The sequence below is a fragment of the Labeo rohita genome, chromosome 1 (genome assembly GCF_022985175.1).
Source record: "Labeo rohita strain BAU-BD-2019 chromosome 1, IGBB_LRoh.1.0, whole genome shotgun sequence".
In the NCBI taxonomy this organism is placed as follows: Eukaryota; Metazoa; Chordata; class Actinopteri; order Cypriniformes; family Cyprinidae; genus Labeo; species Labeo rohita.
The window spans coordinates 10397336-10416513 of record NC_066869.1 but is presented as its reverse complement, the minus strand read 5'-3'; the positions used below and the strand labels follow the sequence as shown (position 1 = coordinate 10416513).

At 39.5% G+C, this 19178-nt stretch overlaps 1 protein-coding gene across 1 annotated transcript; it reads right to left on the bottom strand.

The window, feature by feature from the left end:
• Positions 1–1948: 1948 nt before the first annotated feature.
• On the bottom strand, positions 1949–18772 carry c3a.4 (complement C3a, tandem duplicate 4). The gene is given in 26 exon segments (XM_051105544.1): positions 1949–2364; positions 2578–2701; positions 2704–2712; positions 2970–3053; positions 3184–3264; positions 3372–3461; positions 4471–4576; positions 6244–6333; positions 6668–6758; positions 7852–7900; positions 8262–8382; positions 8467–8514; positions 14053–14216; positions 14630–14780; positions 14923–15018; positions 16229–16388; positions 16487–16562; positions 16648–16851; positions 16940–17026; positions 17267–17324; positions 17597–17662; positions 17664–17807; positions 17930–18069; positions 18273–18364; positions 18454–18616; positions 18769–18772. Coding segments are annotated over 26 exon segments (2637 nt in total). The 3' UTR covers positions 1949–2225.
• Between the last annotated feature and the right edge of the window lie 406 nt (positions 18773–19178).

The following is a 19178-nucleotide window of genomic DNA, read 5'->3' as shown; positions in this document are numbered from 1 at the left end:
TTTCTTTTAAAGAAAGATTGAAATTCTATGCCACATTTCTCATTTCCTCAAACTTTAGTTAGACTATTTCTGCTTCAAAATAAATGTTTTACTTACTGCACTTTCAAACTTTTCTTTCATCCTGGCATTGACTCTGTATTTGAGATGCACGTGTGTCCTTAATATCTTTTTTTTATATTTTCGTGCCCTCTAATTCCATTATTCGCTCTTATGTCTGATAGCATGTGTTTACAGATGAGTTGTGGTTGAAAGATAGGAACGGTTTATTTTTTATTTTAAGTATGGCGCTAACCCTCAATAGGAAGTGGCTTCATTAGTTTAGACAGATAAAAATACTTTGAATTTCTCTGCATGCAGGCTCACCACCCTTAAGCAGGCCTAACTGGACCTTTTAGTATTACAATGCTCTAGCAACATTACCAAACCTATAATACAGTTAGAAGTATATGACATATTACATTCTTTGACTGTAAAACATCAAAAACTGGCAAAATCATTGTAACTTCAATGTACAACAATGAAAGTGATGTGACGTGACGTGTAGCCAAGTATGGTGACCCATACTCATAATTTGTGCTTTGCATTTAATATATCTAAGTGCACACTTGAGTAATGAATACGCACACACTGTGAACACACAGCCGGAGCAGTGGGCAGCCATTTTTGCTGTGACATCTAGGAGTAATTGAGGTTTCAGTGCCTTGCCATTTTTTGTTTATTTATTTAAATTATTTACTTTTTTTTTATTTTCTCACTGCCATGGTTATTGTTTAGAGTGTGGCATTCACACGTTCCCCTCACCTACACACATTTCCCGTCAGTACTGAGAATGTAGGTGGGGGAGTGAATGAATACTCTCACACACTCTCTCCCATTGACTCTGGTCTCCAACTGGCTTTTCCTAGTTGTGAGATCATTGACCCTGGTCTCCAGCTCCAGTTTCTTCTGACTTAAAGAGTTGAAGCTGTTCTGTAACTGGTCTTTCTTTGCTTGATCTCTTGAACCACACTGTAACATGTATGTAGCTTATATTTCTCTCTCTGCCGTGAGCTTGATATGCAGTACTACAATGGCAGCCACCAGGAAAATTCACATAAAGCTAATGCACACAGTGCTCAACACAACACACTTATTTCCTGACAAACCTCCTGCAACACAAGAAAACATCAAAATTCAAATAAAAATGTTAATCAAACTTCGTGTTGAAATAGATAGGCTTTTCAGAAATATGTTCAGTATTACACATATGGATCACAAAGTGCACATGCAACAATCGAGAACAAATGCAGGAAACAAAAAAAAAAAAACAGCAACTTCTCTTTATTTTGCAGAAACTTCATTTTAACCAGGGTCCAAACTCAACTGTAAAAAAATCTTTTTTGTCCTCTAATTTAATTAACTGCATCTATTTTTATACAATATATTTCTATAAAAAATGATTATGAAGGAATTTATTTTCTTGTACAGGGGCAAGCAAAGCAAATTATGTAACTTTCTTTACAATCTGGCGAATGTTAGTAAAATAATTATTGCCTTTATCATGGATTTTTGTGAATTTGCTTTCAAACGTTCCAAAAGTCTTTAATATAAAACATTCTTTTGTTTCGTTACTACATGTGCACATATTCCAAAGTCCATTCTGTTCTTTCTATGAGAGTATTATTTGTGCTCAGTGTCACTATGAGGTGATGAACTACAGACAGATGTGCTGTGCTAAACTCAAATGCACACTTCCCTCAAAAAATACGGATGCTGTTTTTGCTTACATTTACTGTATGTGAATTTAATTTTACATCCTGCTGAGCTCAAATTATTGAAAAATTGAACTTTTAGGTTAATCTAAAGTAAACATTATAATCAAGCCGATCCAAGATCAAAAATTGCATTTAGACATCACAATTAAACCTGAACCTTTTAAAAGTTTGCTGTTTTGGGATAGTGAATAAGGATCAGAACAGATGATCTTGCTATATCATGTTTATTATGGAAGTTTGCCTAGACATGCATGTGTAACAACACTGCCTTAAGAAGCAAGTCATGATTTATTATACATAAATTCATCACTGAGTAACAGGATAATAAAAAAAAGCAACATTCAAAATGAACTCATATATCATGTTTAACATACATTTAAAGTTGAAAATGCAGCTATACTGATTTTTCTGTTTTATAATATTTCATTTTCTCAATGAGCATCTCAAAGCAATAGTCTGGCGTTAGACTTGTTAGCCGCAGCCGAAGCGCAGATCCTGCTGGAGACTCAACATGCCGTTGTATTTTTCTTTGAGCTCAGCACTTGTCTTGCTCTCCTCCAAGCTGGGCCAAAACTCCAACCACGTCCTCTCGCCCAGAGCATACTGACCGCTGAGGAGACACCAGAGGAAGAGCATGTTAAAGAGGGGCTTACATGACAAACTGAGTCCAGTAAGCCCTAAAAAGGCAAAAAATAAATAAAAAAAAAAAAAAAAAATTTGTTTTTGCACAGTGACTATTCAAAAAGTATTTCATATTTCAAGCTCTCTGCACATTCACAGATCAGGACGCACACACTTTGGATCACAGGTCAAATGCACTTACATTCTGCCCTCCATTTGGACATCATCAGCCTGGCCCATGATCAGATAGCTCTCACCCCCCTTCAGATTCAAAGCTTCTTTGCAAGAGATCTGCAAGGAGAAAGTACGCTGCATCCCTTCCACATTTTTTCTGGACCTACACAAATTCATGCATGACATGTGACATGTTTGAATTTTCTCCTGAGTTTGTACACATACACAACATAGCAAAATGCACCAGTGTCTGATAAGATGAAGACCATTAAGACCAGATGTGAGTAGCTTGTTTTGTATGAATTTAAACTTATACTATACATCACTTTACATCTCACTGCTGAAATAAGCAGAATATTATCTTTAAATTGACAAAATTTACAAATGTTTACATGGTGTGGTTGGCGTGAGGAGTTATACCTGTTTTGAGGGCAAGTTCAATCCTCATATCGTAGTAGACTGTTAAGGCGTCCTCATTTTCTCTCAACACAACAGCTTTATAAACTGTAAAAATGGATTAGATTGATGTAGCATCTAACTGATCACCACATGAACTAATAATCATAGAAAAAAGTTTAAAAACATTCTCACTCATTGCACCAAAACATGCACACACACACATGTAATAAATTACCATAATCTATTTTAGGTTCACAGGCTTTCTTATTACGGTGAGCCTCAAGAATGTTCTCCTTCTGTTGAAGACTGCAGTTTTCTGTTTCACCGATGGAAAGAAAAATTAACTTGTTGCAGATTAACAGTAGAACTTTGTATGTCTTCTTTGCAGTTTTTTAGAATTATTATTAAAATGAAACACGCTACCTTCGGCGCACTGACAGACTTCGTTCTTACAGATTTTCTGAAGAGCTCCTTCTTTCCTGGTTGGATGATAAAACTTCACACAGCGATTTTCTAAACATGAAAGAATAAAATCACATGGGTCACAGAGCATTGCCTGTGCTGCAGCATCAAATATATTAAAGCAGTCATGAAAATAATGTTTAAAAAAGACAGAAATATAGGCCTAATATGAAAATGAGCACTGAACATGTCCAACAATATACTAAATTACTACTAAATTCTTCTGTTGTAGATTCATGTTAGTGGATTACTGAGAAAGGTTTTTTTTTCTTTCTTTCTTTTTGGAGAATTACAAATGTGTGTGCAGTATGTAATAAAAAAATAATTTGTTTAAATTATGATTATGTTTACTTTACAAACAATAACAAATTGTTTAATAAAGATTCTCTGTATACACTTTTATGGACATGATCCGTTCTAATGCAACTACATGTTGTTGCAAAACAACAACAAACAACAACCACTGGATGAGAATTCAATAGCCAATAGGAAAATATGCCAATAAGAAAAAAAAAAAAAAAGCTGAAGGGGCGGGAACATGGGACAGCGCTCTGTGTCCAGTTTGGTGCACACGCTGGCCAATCAGCGCGAAGCTTCAGACACGCCCTCCGCGAAGCGTTAACGCTGATGCCCCGTGTGAATGGGGCGTAAAGAGCTGAGTGAAGAGAGTAATATTTAGGGACATGGTGGGTTCAGCTGGCAAAAAGGACAGTTATAAGGTAATTTTTTTTTTTTTTTTTTTTTTTTTTTTACAGTGGATTTGAATTTTCCTGCTATCGCAAAGATTCCGTCAGTACCAAACACACACACAAACATGTTTGTTTTTAAACCGTGGGGAAAGGGTTAGACCATGTCATTTTATACTGACTTAACTGATGTGATCCGCTTAGGGTATTTGTTGCTTTACCTCCCCAAATCAAAAGATCTCACACTTTCTCGTGTAAGTCTGGGATTTTTGTTTGTAAATGTGTTTGGCCTGTCGCATTGTCAGTCAGACTAAAAACACAAGCAAGATCGCTTAAACCATAATCACACGTTTGCATGTTCATCAGCTTCATACCTATAGAGTAGTATTCATATACAGCGACTGCTCCTGGTTGAAGGAAACCTCCGTTCATTATTCTGTGCAGCCAGAATGAAATGGTATTGTCCTTGCTATGAGAAACCTGCAGAGAGTGAAAATACAAACAGCAGACACCTTATAGTTGGCATGCAGGAAGGGAGGATTTTTCGAAGGGATTTTTCAGTTGCATTTTTAAAATAAATAAATAAAATAATTAAATAAATAAATAAAATAAAGGTTTAGAATCAAACTGCTTTTTGTGATTGTCTCACCACTTCACATATACAGGTGCTGGTCATATAATTAGAATATCTTCAAAAAGTTGATTTATTTCACTAATTCCATTCAATAAGTGAAACTTGTATAATGTATACATTCATTCCACACAGACTGATATATTTCAAGTGTTTATTTCTTTTAATTTTGATGATTATAACTGACAACTAATGAAAACCCCAAATTCAGTATCTCAGAAAATTAGAATATTGTGAAAAGGTTCAGTATTGAAGACACCTGGTGCCGCACTCTAATCAGCTAATTAACTCAAAACACCTGCAAAGGCCTTTAAATGGTCTCTCAGTCTAGTTCTGTAGGCTACACAATCGTGGGGAAGACTGCTGATTTGACAGTTGTCCAAAAGACGACCATTGACACCTTGCACAAGGAGGGCAAGGCACAAAAGGTCATTGCAAATGAGGCTGGCTGTTCACAGAGCTCTGTGTCCAAGCACATTAATAGAGAGGCAAAGGGAAGGTAGAAAAAAGTGTACAAGCAATAGGGATAACCGCACCCTGGAGAGAATTGTGAAACAAAACCCATTCAAAAATGTGGGGGAGATTCACAAAGAGTGGACTGCAGCTGGAGTCAGTGCTTCAAGAACCACTACGCACAGACGTATGCAAGACATGGGTTTCAGCTGAACAACAGTCGCATTCCTGGGTGTCAAGGACCACTGCTGCTGAGTGAACAACAGAGTAAGAGTTTCAAATCATCTGTCTGGTGTTGGTCCACTGTGTTTTCTGAGGTCCAGTGTCAACACAGCTGTGGTTACCAGGTGCCATGTCATTTGGTGAGCACTTCATGCTTCCTGCTGCTGACCAACTTTATGGAGATGCAGATTTCATTTTATGGACTATCAACTTTATGGAGATGCGATATGCCAGACCCAACAATGCAGAAGAGCTGAAGGCCACTATCAGAGCAACCTGGGCTCTTATAACACCTGAGCAGTGCCACAGACTGATCGACTCCATGCCACGCCGCATTGCTGCAGTAATTCAGGCAAAAGGAGCCCCAACTAAGTATTGAGTGCTGCACATGCTCATACTTTTCATGTTCATACTTTTCAGTTGGCCAAGATTTCTAAAAATCCTTTCTTTGTATTGGTCTTAAGTAATATTCAAATTTTCTGAGATACTGAATTTGGGGTTTTCATTAGTTGTCAGTTATAATCATCAAAATGAAAAGAAATAAACACTTGAAATATATCAGTCTGTGTGGAATGAATGTATGCATTATACAAGTTTCACTTCTTGAATGGAATTAGTGAAATAAATCAACTTTTTGAAGATATTCTAATTATATGACCAGCACCTGTAAATATAAAAACATATGTATATGTTTTCTTCTGTGCACTTGCAGATGTACCAATATTTGTTTTTGTACTTTATGTAGTCATTTTTGTAATGATGGCACCTTTTATTTTTTTTTTTTTTTTAACATTACAACACTTTTATATTAATGTTTTCACTGTAAAATCAACACAGAGACCTTGTCCAAGTAGATGATGAGGGACCCTCGCTCTGAAAGCTGCTTGTTCATCTCAAATTTCTGAATTATCCTGTCACATCCAGTTGATAGCTACAAGCAGAAACAAAATGAGTATTGGAGAGTTTGATGATGTGGCCACCGTGACATCCAGCACAGAGTATGGAAATTGTGAGAAAATTGAGCAAAAAATTAAATCTCATAAATGTCAGGAAAAAGAAATATTGATACAATCCACCTTCAAATTAATGGTATGTGTTAACATACTAAAATGCTATTTTGTTATAGCTATACTATGGTTATTAGAAATATAACAGTATTTTTGTAGTGGAATAACATGCAGCTTGTTGGGACTAACACTACGCATTGCAGTTCATAACTTCATTTTGTCAAAAGCAAATGTGAATAATGGAAATGTGATTCATACCGCCTTAAGATCACCCTCATCCACAACAAATCCCGTCAGTAATGATATGTCCAGTATAGACATGGTGGCGTCTCTGTCAGCAGACAGATATCTGCGGAGTCAACAAAGCAAATGTGAGCTTTCTATAACAAGACAGATCTCCCAGACTTTCCCTCCATCTGATTAAGCTGAGGCAGGAAAGAATATTTTTATAATGTTAATATATATATATATATATACACACAATACACATAGCATCTTTAAAGGAGAAGTAGTCCACTTCCAGAACAAAAATTGACAGATAATGTACTCACCCCCTTGTCATCCAAGATGTTCATGTCTTTCTTTCTTCAGTTGTAAAGAAACTGTTTTTTGAAGAAAACATTTCAATGTAGTTTAAATGTGGCTTCAAATGATCCCAAATGCAGATCTCATCTTGTCCCTCAACTTCAAAATCATCCTATATCGCTGTTTTACCCTTTTTGTTAAGGGTGTTTGATCATCTTTGCATGTTAACTTTGCAAAGACTGGGTTGGTGCTACTGCAGTGATGTAGGATGATTTTGAAATTATTTTTGAAGTTGAGGAAGAAAATAAGATTGGAGTTTTTCAACATACCCTAACTGTCTTGAGCCAGAATACACAGAGTTCAGGGAGAGCAAGATAAGATGAGCATTTGAGATTAAAAAGTATTTAAATTGTATTTTTTAATGAAAATAATCGATCATTTCGCTAGATACGATTCCTCGGTTGGGATCGTTTACAACCGCATTTGGGATCGTTTGAAGCCACATGTAAATTACATTTTGGAAGTTCAAAATCGGGGCACCATAGCAGTTCATTATATGGAGAAAAATCCTGAAATGTTTTCCTCAAAAAACATAATTTCTTTACGGCTGAACAAAGAAAGACATGAACATCTTGGATGACAAGGGGGTGAGTACATTATCTGTCAATTTTTGTTCTGGAAGTGGACTTCTCCTTTAATAGAACAGAATAAATGTCATAATAAAGTGCTGTAATTCTTGCCAAAACCTTGTAGTATCCACAGTGTTGGTTAAACTAAATATAGCAATATCTGATCATTTTCAAGGATTCTTCACTGTACTGAGATACCATTTTGTAGAACTGAAATTTGAAAGTTTTAACTTTGATACATAGTTGATTAGGGCAGAAACGTGATGAAAATTACACTTATTTGCACACCTGGTTTTGATAGTGAGTTTGTAACTCTCAGTTGCTCCTTGATATGTCACTGAAAAAGAAAGAAAGACAAATTTTAATAAAAGCATCTGCCAGATAAATAAATGTGAATGTACACAAGACAGTAATAAACAAATATTACAAAAACTGTAAGGCATATTTCTCCCAAAAATGAACAAACTGTTGTTTTCAGATAATTAAGCATATTTCTTTAAATAAAAATTGTTGTATTTAAGGCAAAAGTAAAAGTCTTATTTTTTTTCTTTTTATGCAAAACACACAGTAAACACCAAATAACACCAGCGACAGAGCAGCATGAAATTATTAGCAATATTAGTATAAATTATTTAAATTAGAAATATATTGTATTTCTGATCATATGTTTGATCAACAAAATGTTGATAAATGATAACCTTTATCATTCCTTTCAAAAGTCAAAGCAAGCTCAAAGTTCTTGCATGTGCTTTTGCTTTCTTTTGGTTTTGCATAGTACTCAGTCACAATCTGCAGAGGAGAAAACAACACAGAACACAATTAAAGACAGTGTCTAAGGTCCGATGTATTTGTATTTTCAGCATTTATCTCTGATTATTGCTGATTTATCTCACAGTTAGAGGCCTTTCCAGAACCCCTGGCACTGATGGTGATCTGCCTGTTAGATGGGATCTGTTAATAAAATACAACAAAAATAGTAATAAATACATATATAAAATTATTCATCTTGATTAAAAAACAAACAAAAAAACATTAAATGTTAGTGATCAATATTAGACTGAAACATTTTTTATCATAAACTGAAAAGTTTAATCATAAACTAATATGACTGCAGTCAGTACAAAGCCCAGAGGGACATGGTGGTGAAAAAAATCAGAGTGAGTGAAAAAAAAATTCAGGGTGGGAGGAAAAAAAAATTTCAGATTTTTTTGCGTTGTCTCGCAAAACTTTTGCATTCTCTCACAAAGATTTTTGCGTTCCCTTTTAAATTTAAAGTGAACCTGAAAGTATGGGCTCACGTATCGCTCTCCTTCAGCACAAATCCAAATGTTTCCATATTCGCAATGTATTTGCAGCTAAACCATTCAATTAACCGGGTTTTGTATGTTCCAATATCGACATGAAAAAATCATAGTGAACAAAAATGTGCCGCAGTGGATTGGACCGGTGCTCACGCTGTACGGCACAGACTAATACAGACTATTTAAATTGACTAGTGTAACTTTGTATCTGTTTGGGTGATTCTGTGTATTATTTTAATAATGAACAGGCTGTGAGGCGCTGGCGCAATCAGATAGCTGAAATATAAAAACGTCTCAGGTTAAGTATGTAACCTTGGTTCTCTGAGAAGAGAACGAGACACTACGTCCTCTAGGGGCCGCTATGGGGAACGCCGTCTGCGTGACCTGTGTCTGAAGCCTACATACAAAAACATAAACAAAGTTGGCCGGCGACAGCCTATGACGTCACTTCCGGTGCGACTCGTCGCTGCCGGCGTGTCACTACCGGTGCGACCATAGTATAAAAGGACGCTGGTAGAACAGGACGGTCTCTTCTTCGTCTGAAGCTCACATCCGAAGCATGGCGAAGAGCCTAGAGGACGCAGTGTCTCGTTCCCTTCTCAGGGAACCAAGGTCACATACGTAACCTGAGACGTTCCCTTTCGAGAAACTCGAACTGCGTCCTCTAGGGGCCGCTATGGGGAACGGTTATATCCACGCTGCCATGCTGAGGGGAGTGCCTGTCATCATAGAGGTGAGCATTAAGTACCAACTCCCTAGGCTCTAAGGGAGTTGCCCCTGAGACGTAGCGACGGCTGTCAGTGACATATCCCCTATGGCCAGAGCCTGGGCTGCATACCCAACTTACCTGCAAGGGTCAGAACACTGGACCCGGGGTAGAGCCTCAAGCTGAAAACCGAGGTATTCCTTTAAGGGGATATGGCCAAGTACCTAGGAATACCTAGGTTGGCCTGTCACCCAGGAGCTACCACAGCTCTGCAGGGTTCCCTCAGGAGCCGTATTACAGAACGCAGTTGGTAGCTCCCCGCTCAAAGCGGTTGAGCGTGAAAAGAGCGCGCTGGGACTGGCGGCGTAATACGGTTGCTTTAGCCTGGCAGATGCTCTGGAGAAGGACCCAAGGTGGCCGGGGTTCTAACCATCTCGAGAAAGGGTACGGGCAATAGCGCGTGAATCCCTTACCATAAAGGATTTTAGAATGGATGCAGAACTCTGGTGCATTCCATACCACAGCGTGGATTTTAGAAAAGTGCCCAAAGGTTCGTGTGCGCACTTACCATATACATGGATTTGAGAAAGTGCCCAAAGGTTTGTGTGGGCCTTACCATAAAAATGGATTTTTAGACGTACCGTTGAGAAACGGTGAAAAAAGAAGACCCTCAGTGAGGGGAGCATTGCCGGCATAACACGGTTCTAAGGGGAAGGCAGAGAGGGCAAATCTCAGCTGCCCAATATGGCAATGCTCAAAGCAAACCCTCGAAGGGAGGGGAGCATACTAAGCCAAGCGGACAGTAGCTGCCGCTATCTGTCTAATTAAACTGCCACAGAGCCGATGCACTTAACCAAGAAGAGAAGGCAGTGTATCGGGACAGGCTTCAACTCCCTGGATAGGAGGAGCCACTGATCACCCCAGAGGGGACGAGCTCTTAGTAAACCCTTTCCGTAGAGAGGGGAGCATCGTCGTGCCCTGTAAAGGAGCCTTGGAGATCTGACCCCGGTGATCAGTTCCTTTGGCCTGAGGGGAAGGCAGTAAGGGCGAACCTTAGTTGCCCAATAGGGCAGTCCCTCGATGGGAGGGGAGCATACTGCGCCAAGTAGACAGTAGCCGCCGCTATCTGTCTAATAATACTGCCATAGAGCCGATACATAAACCAAGACAGAAGGTAGAGTATCGGGACAGGCTTCTACTCATCGTTTTGACAGGAGGAACACCTGATCCCCCCAGGGGGAACGAGCTCTCAGCAAACCCTTTCCATACCTCACGGAGGTCTTATTCTAGATCTGATCCTGGCAATCAGTTCCTTTGGCCTAAGGGGAAGGCAGTATGGGCGGAACTTAGATGCCCGATAGGGCAGTGCTCAAAGCAAGCCCTCGATGGAGAGGGGAGCATACTGCACCAAGCAGACAGTAGCTCTAAACAAACCCTTTTTGTAAAAAGGGGAGCATCGTCACGCCCTGCAAACGAGGCCTAGGAAGCGATCAAGATCAGATATGATGGGGAGCCACCTCTATAAGACTGCACAAAGAGCAGTAGCGTCCCCAGCCCTCGGGCCGTGCCACGGGTATTCTCATAAGAAGGCAAAGCCATTCTCACTTCACACAGACCTGTGCTTACCATCTCAATGGAAAGCATGGGCCCTGCTCCATCAAGGCCAGCAGAACCTCGAGAGCAAGGGCCAAGAATGTAGCCAAAGGCTCCTCAGAGCACCCAGAGAGTTTCCGCAGAAAAGACTCGCATCCCCTCAATGTTAGCATAATTAGAATGCGGATAAAGATGGAGGCGTGAAAAATGCAGCCTCTTCCATACCTTCTCGATCTCTGTATGGAGCTTAGGAAGGAATGGAAGGCTCACCTGAGCTGGGAGGCTATGATCGGAAAGATAGCGCTCGTCGAGGTGACCCCGCGGCGCCACCTTTCTGGTTCACTTCCACAGCAAGTCAAGCCTCGCCGTGGCGCGATCCATAACCTCCAGTAGCTCATCGTACGCAGGGCAAGAGATTAAAGAAGGCTCAGCCTCAGCTTCTTCACCCTCTGACATCTCCTGCTCTTCTTGGGTAGGACCCAAAAGAGCACTAGCTGCTGGATCAGATGATGTAAGAGAAATAACATCATCATCAGCCAGCAACTCATCCTCGCCCTCAACTGACGAGCGTGAAAGGGAGAGCCCCTTTTTTAGCTTGTCAGCGAGGTCCGCCTGCGATCCCCACAAGCTCATTTTCCTCCGTGCCTCAGCAGCAGAAGGTCCTGAGCCACGGGGAGCAGGCGGCTGTCCCTCTCTCCTCGAGAAGAGGGACAGGCGAGAACGGAGCTTTTTCATAGAAAAAAGCTCACAGTGCACGCAGGCTACCCCCTCAAGGACATCGTATGCGTGCTTTTCGCCCAAACAGTAGACGCAAAGATCGTGCGTATCATCGGGTGTCAAATAACGAGGACACGGATCCGCGCACCTCTTAAACGTCTTACTAGTGCTTGCCATAATGATGAAAGAAGTAAGAAAGAAATCTCTTACCAAATAATGCACACTCCAGACAAAAAGTCAGTGAAGACGAAGAAGAGACCGTCCTGTTCTACCAGCGTCCTTTTATACTATGGTCGCACCGGTAGTGACGCGCCGGCAGTGACGAGTCGCACTGGAGGTGACGTCATAGGCTGTCACCGGCCAACTTTGTTTATGTTTTTGTATGTAGGCCTCAGACACAGGTCACGCAGACGGCGTTCCCCATAGCGGCTCCTAGAGGACGCAGTTCGAGTTCCTCGAAAGGGAACTCTCTTTCGTATAGAAAAATACCCTGTGCGAGTTATTGTTTTTCGAGTTCCTCGAAAGGGAACTCTTTTTCATATAGAAAAATACCCTGTGCAAGTTATTGTTTTTCATGTTTAAAATACCAGAATGTAATATCCAAACGACTGCAAATGCAACATTGATTTTATATAGCAGTTCAACAAAAAGGGTAATATTAAGTGACATTTTAAATGTAGCCTACATTTTAAACACATGATGTTTGTTATACTTAACGAAATAATAATAGTTCCAACGAAATCCACAACAGAACTGGCGTTTCTCCAAGCAACAGCGGTGTTTCGTTGCTGAATTAATCTGCAGCTTTGAACCATTCGGAGAGTCCCTGATTAATAACCCATTCATAACTACAACCATTTGCTTAGTTATTGAATGAATGAATGAATGACGCGACGCCTTGCTCATTAAGACAGTGACATGCCACCACCTATTGGCGTTTTATTTTGAATCTACATGTATCTCTTCGTTTTTCCATTATTTATTGCTTTATTTATGATGTTAATATACTTAATGAAATGTTAAGAATATAACATGCATGACATACAGTTGATAAGGATAGAAAAACTTCTAACCTTTATAACGGTAAAAAATGCACATGTAAATCAATTTAAGGGGGCAAATGTTGTAACGGAAAAGGTGACTGTGATGGGGGTACTGAGAAGAATGTTAAATGCTGTAGGGGGTATGCCACTGTGGAACGTTTGAGAACCGCTGGCTTAATGGATTACTTCATTAATTGCCTATTTTTAATAAAATATAAAATGTTGGATTTTATATCATTGTCTTCTTATATTAAGCCAAGTTAAGCCCGGTTTTCTATGAGCTCATATTCTGGGCTCATCTGCTTGCAGGTACATAGAATATATTTTTAATAATTCCATATTTGGTCTTTTTTAAATCAACGTCTTCATAAAGCCGCGTTTTCTTTATGGGAGGAAAAGGCTTAACATGCAATTTAGAGCTTTCTGTTCATATTCGGGGCTTACCTGCTTTCCTACATTTAAAATTGATTAACAAACTGTATACCGAATTCGGCCTTTTATACTATATTAGCTGGTTAAGTTTCCTTTCTATGGGGGATACGCTTAACATGCAATTTAGCGGGTTACGTTTATATACTGAGCTATTCTGGTATATTAGGTGTGTACTGAATTTGGTCCTACAGTGTTTTACATTTTAGAATGTCCCAAAATCATGCCTTGATGTGTTTATATAATAGCCTACTTGAGTCCAAGTTCAAAATCAAACTCTATGAATCGCTCAATTGCGAACGTGCAAGCTAGGAACCACTACAAGCTGTAAAGTTAACAGGAAGTGTTTGTCCCAACTCAACTGGTTTTGCGAGAGAACACAAAGTTTTGCGAGGGAACGCAGAAATCTTTGCGAGAGAACGCAAAAGTTTTGTGAGGGAACACAAAATTTCTCAAGGGACCGCAAATGTTTTGCGAGAGAACGCAAAAAAATCTGAAAAATATTTTTCCTCCCACCCTGATTTTTTTTTTTCACTCACTCTGATTTTTTTCACCAACATGTCCCTTAAGGGGCTCTGTAAGTCAGTGACTTCTTGTATTAAAGTAAGGCAAAAATGTGCAACATAAATAGATGTTAAGGATTTTGATTCAAATTTTCACTTTCCCTGCCCTATGGACATGTTGGATGTAGACTACAAACCTGAGTCGTGCCATATCCTCCACTGTACTGCCTCTGGTTGTTGAGCCAGTTTACAATGGGAGCTGCACTCTGGAAGTCTTGAGCTTTTACGAGAGCCAGAAGCGCATATGCTGAAGCCTCTAAAGTAAAGCTACTGCTTCCAGGGACAGGCCAGTTACTTCCATCTGTATGGGGTTAATTAATTTTAGTTTTTCATTTCATTTATTTATTTATTTTTGTATAGCACTTTTCAGCATTCAGATTGTTCAGCTTTTTGTTGATAGAGAGTAGACGAGAAATGCAAGACACCAATCATATTTTAAACTGTTGATTTGTTTATGCCAACCATCATTCATTCTCCTGTAAGCTTGTATTTTTGTTTTGGCTTTGAATAAAATGTAACGTAAATGTAATGTTGTTATGCATCTTAATTATTTAGGCTTTGATATCTAGGTAGGCAAAACAAGAAATGTTAATGCAGTTAGAATGATACAGATGCAGATTTAAGCACAAATAAACAGACAAAACACGTTATTGTTATTATAACGCGTTATTATCTGGACAGGTTAGAATTCAACAGAAATGGCTAGATCTTTACCAGCAGAGGCTTTTTTCAACAGGACCTGTTTGTCAAGTGCATTTCCATTGGCAAGAGCATAAGATGCCATAGCCACTGCGTAAGGATTCGTCAGACCATGTAACCAAGATCTGAGATACACAATGGCTTTATATATGCTGCTGTCAAGACTCTAAAGAGGAATAAACACAAACAAAAAAAAACAAAAAAAAAAAAAAACAGCTGAATTAAGAGAATAAATTACACTCAGTGGCATAAATAATAAACAAATTGAGCTAGAAACACTTATTAACTCAAAGCCCAGGAGGACTCACTGAGATTTGACCGGCACAAATTCCCTTCCCCTCCTGCAGGGCAATGAGCACAAAAGCTGTCATGGATGCTTCAGAATCTCCCCCACGTACATTCCCCTGTGCACAGTGATGAAATCAGGATTATTTAAAGACGAGTAAAGGTGTGGTCATATTTACCACTGAGTCATTTGAATAGGAACCAGAACAATATTCCACCAGGTAAACCTACGGCAACAAAGAAATCTCCCTACGTGAATTTTCAGTGCTGACCACTAACAGGCTTTCTGGTTGATGTTCAGCAGTGACTTCTGTGTGGGTGGAGACTCATAACTCAGCAAAACAGACAAACCACAATGGACGAGCAGCAGGAGTTTCAGTTCAACACCCAGCGTAATGAAGTGAGTGGATTTTTATCTGTGAGATGAATTTCTATGTGTGAGGTTACAAACTAAACACAAACGCACAAGTATGTATCCAGGATGGTTGAAAAGAAATTGGGTCTCATTGGGTCCATTTGGAAAAAAGCACATTTATTTTAATTACCCGAGACCCCAGCTAATACCAAACCCGACTCGTGTCCAAGGTCCTTGTAGAAGTTTTGGACCTGAATCTGCATAGGTTGGTTGGACATCCAATATTATATAAAAAAGGTTGTTTGGACAGCAGTTACTTAGGGCTGGTGTGTTTGTTAGCTGGTAGAGTAGGTTTGTATGTTTATTTTGTCTTCATTATTACCTTATCTCATTCATGCTATTTTGTTACATTCACTTTATCTTGCCTGCAAAACTGTGCCAAGCAATGGTAAGTGTGATCGCACCTTAAACATTGGGAAGATAAAGTATCATCATGAATGCTTGCATGTTATTGCTGCTGTGTGATATTTTCAATGTTGAAATGCTTTCTTTATATTCCATCTTAATCTGCTAAGAAAACATTCATTCTGGTAGATTCAAGAGCATTGTTGAGACTTGTTGGAAAACTGTTGGTCACTGTTGGCCCATATAGAGAAAAAAAAGTAGCTTATAGCTTCAAAGTTGCTGCAACAAAATGCCATTATGTTCTGACATTCACAGTAAATATCTTAAATTTTGATTTGTTCCTTAAACAAATCTATTATGGGCTTAAGAGGACTTGGAACATAATGCATAAGTTGTATGCGCTACTTTTTGGCATTTTTGGAGTTTGACTAGAATTTTTTCATTAATGCTCCATTGAAGAAAAAAAGGCATGTAGGTACAGAACGGCATTAAAGTGAGTACAAGATGAACATGATTTTTGGGTGAACAATCCTTTCAGTGTTATAGTTTTTAAAACAGGTCTCACTCACAGTCATCTCTCCATGAATTACAGGGGCATCTTCTCTGAAAACACCATCAGGTAACTGCTTGTTCAGTATGAGCCACTTGAGAGCAGAGCAGATCACATTCTGGTCTATGTGTACGATGTTACTGGCCATGGCAAATACTTTAGCAACATATGCTGTCAACCTTTAAGAGAAAGAAAACAAAATTTGAGTCGTAATCATGAAATCTCTGATTAAGAGTTCTTACTGACCAAGCAGAACTGTTAAGAAATAATTAGTTACCAGGTGCTGCTTGCACGATTAATCCATGCCGCATAGGACCCGTCAGTTTTACGATATGCCAGCTGTTGATTGTAACCTGTTCATCAAGACAAAAACATTGGCATACTCAATGAAACAAAGGTTTAGGAGCAGAATAGTTGACTTTCCAGTATTTAGTTTACCTCTCGCAATGTACGTAACAGCTGTCTGCCTAAGCCCAGCATTCACGGTGTGCCACTGATTGGTTTTGTCCAAGTAATGCGTTGCAATGACGGGCATCGTTAGGCCAGCCATGTTCTGCTCCCCACAGCCACCAGGCTGGATAATCAAGGAACCCATGGCATGACCGCTAATAGCCTTTTCTATTGTTATACTGATTGTATTTCCTGTGCACAAGAGATTGACATAATGGTAGCAATAAAGCAAAAGCATATTTTTATTTTACAAACTTAGAGCAGATGTTAGAAGAGTCACCTATTGCTGACACATATGTGATCGATGGTGTGTTGGGCGCCTGGTCCTTCAGTATCAGGCTCCTGATAACCTCCACATGTTCACCACCTGTTCCAGAAAGACAAGTCTGTACAGTCATACTTCACGCCTATTTGCACATGCAGGACATGGATTTCAGTGACTGGTGTGGCCTTTATTTAGTATCTGATCGAGGCCAGAAATGACAACGAGTTCCAAAATTAACAAGGGCTGATTAACAGCTGAACTCATAATAGTCAACCCAAAAATGAAAATTCTGTCCTCAAGCAAATCATGCAGTTTTTGAACAAGAAGGTGAGTAAACCTTACCTTTCTTAGAAGGACTGAATTGTAGGTTTTCATTAAGTTTGGTCAAAACGCCTTCAGACTAAAGAAATTAAGTAAAGAATGAGTGAGAGAGTGCTATATAGTTCAGATTCGGATGTGAATTCTTAGAAATTAGCAAGCTTGCAGTGACTCCACTGATGTCGCTAAAGGTTTGCTGTCTTTAAACCTTGAGGAAAGCTGTGGGGAATGTATGCCAGTTCATTTCTTGATGTCACTTTATGTCATCATTTGGGATCTGTTTACATTATGCTAAAGCTACACTCTGCAAGGAACTAGTCTTGTCATTTGATCAAGAAGGTCTCATTTTCTTACCACGACTAGGAGTTCTTTCCTCACGCCATCACTTGCACGTCCTGCAGCAGCTGCCTTCACTTCAATTGGCGTGGTGTCCCAAAGCTAATGGGACGATGACAAAAGGTACAGAGTATGATGATTTAGCATCTACTGTCACAATGGTTTGGAACTTTCCTCTCTTGCTAGCCGGGCTGCAGATGTCTTTGGTTTCCATCAGTTCCACGCGTACCTACAAGGAGAAATATTCTTTATGAAGAAAGGAAGGCTGATAGTGACCAAAGTATATTCTGTCAACATGCTGAGGGCCTGTCCGATAAGGTCTGCCATGGTAAATCATTCTTCCAATCTGACCTTTACTCTTCTGCTGTTCAAGTTGTGGATAACAGCCTTGATTTCAATTTGCTCGTTGCGCACGGCTGAATATGGCAGCTTTAGGTCAATAAAGAAGTTCTTCACCACTGTCATCTCATGGACATCTGCCACACAGATACCTTTGTAGAGAAAAAAGAGATCAGCTTCTTATAAAAAGCATGTACTGCAGGCCTGGAACATTGTTATTCCAATGAAGCCAACCAGTACAGAGAAAACACTGAGTGACACAATGAAATTATTGTCTGAGGTAATCAACAGCACGCTGCAAATGCAATACACAAGACCTTAATAGGAACTGTGTGTTTACAACAAGAGTCTGTACCATGAGTGCTGGACAAGCTGATGGCTGTGATTTCCCAAGTAGTTATGGAGTCTTTCAGCTTCAGTCCATCCCTGGGAAAGGTGGTTGTTTGACTAAAAGAGAGATTTTTTTTTTTTTTTTTACTAAAACAGGAACATCTTTGGCTGAGCACTGACTGTTGGAAACTGCAAGTCAAACTCACCACTGGCGGTTCAGTGCCGAACATTTGGGCAACACCACTTCCTCCCAAAGCCAACTTTCAGGGAAAAGCGTACGTGTCACGATGTCATCCGAGTTCACAAAATCCTCGTTTTCACCTGTGGGTGAAAGAGTGGTTGCTTTATTTACACAAAACAGAACCAGCTCTTTTCACAAGGATTATTCCAGTTGTATCAGTTTCTGCAATTGTAGAACCAAAACTTGTATCATCTCTGGGGTAAATTATCCTGCTCAAGACACACCTGAATTTCTGCAAGTGTTTTAGCACTTACCCTTGATTCAGTGGTGAATTATCTACCCATGTCAAATTGCCCTCGTTCCACCGATCCACAATCTCTCTCTAAATGATGAAGATATGAGTCTCTGTGCATGAATAAAAACAGGAATACAGTAAATGTGATTCCTCTTAGTCATTAACAAATACTCACAGAATCTCACCTGCTTCTTTTCACTGTTGATAATGACCAAATCAGCACCACGATCCCTGCAGTACTGCCTGCTGGCAGACCAGCTCATTGGCTTTTTGGAGATGAACAAACCATCTAGGCTACTCTGATTTCCTAACAGAAACATGCACTTTTTTAAAACTGTACACATAAAAAGATATAAAAAACTAGGACAAAACTACTTACACAAAAACAGATACTAACCTCCATTAGAAACTGTCTTCTTCAGTTCATCACAAATTACTCCGGTCTCCAGCTCCAG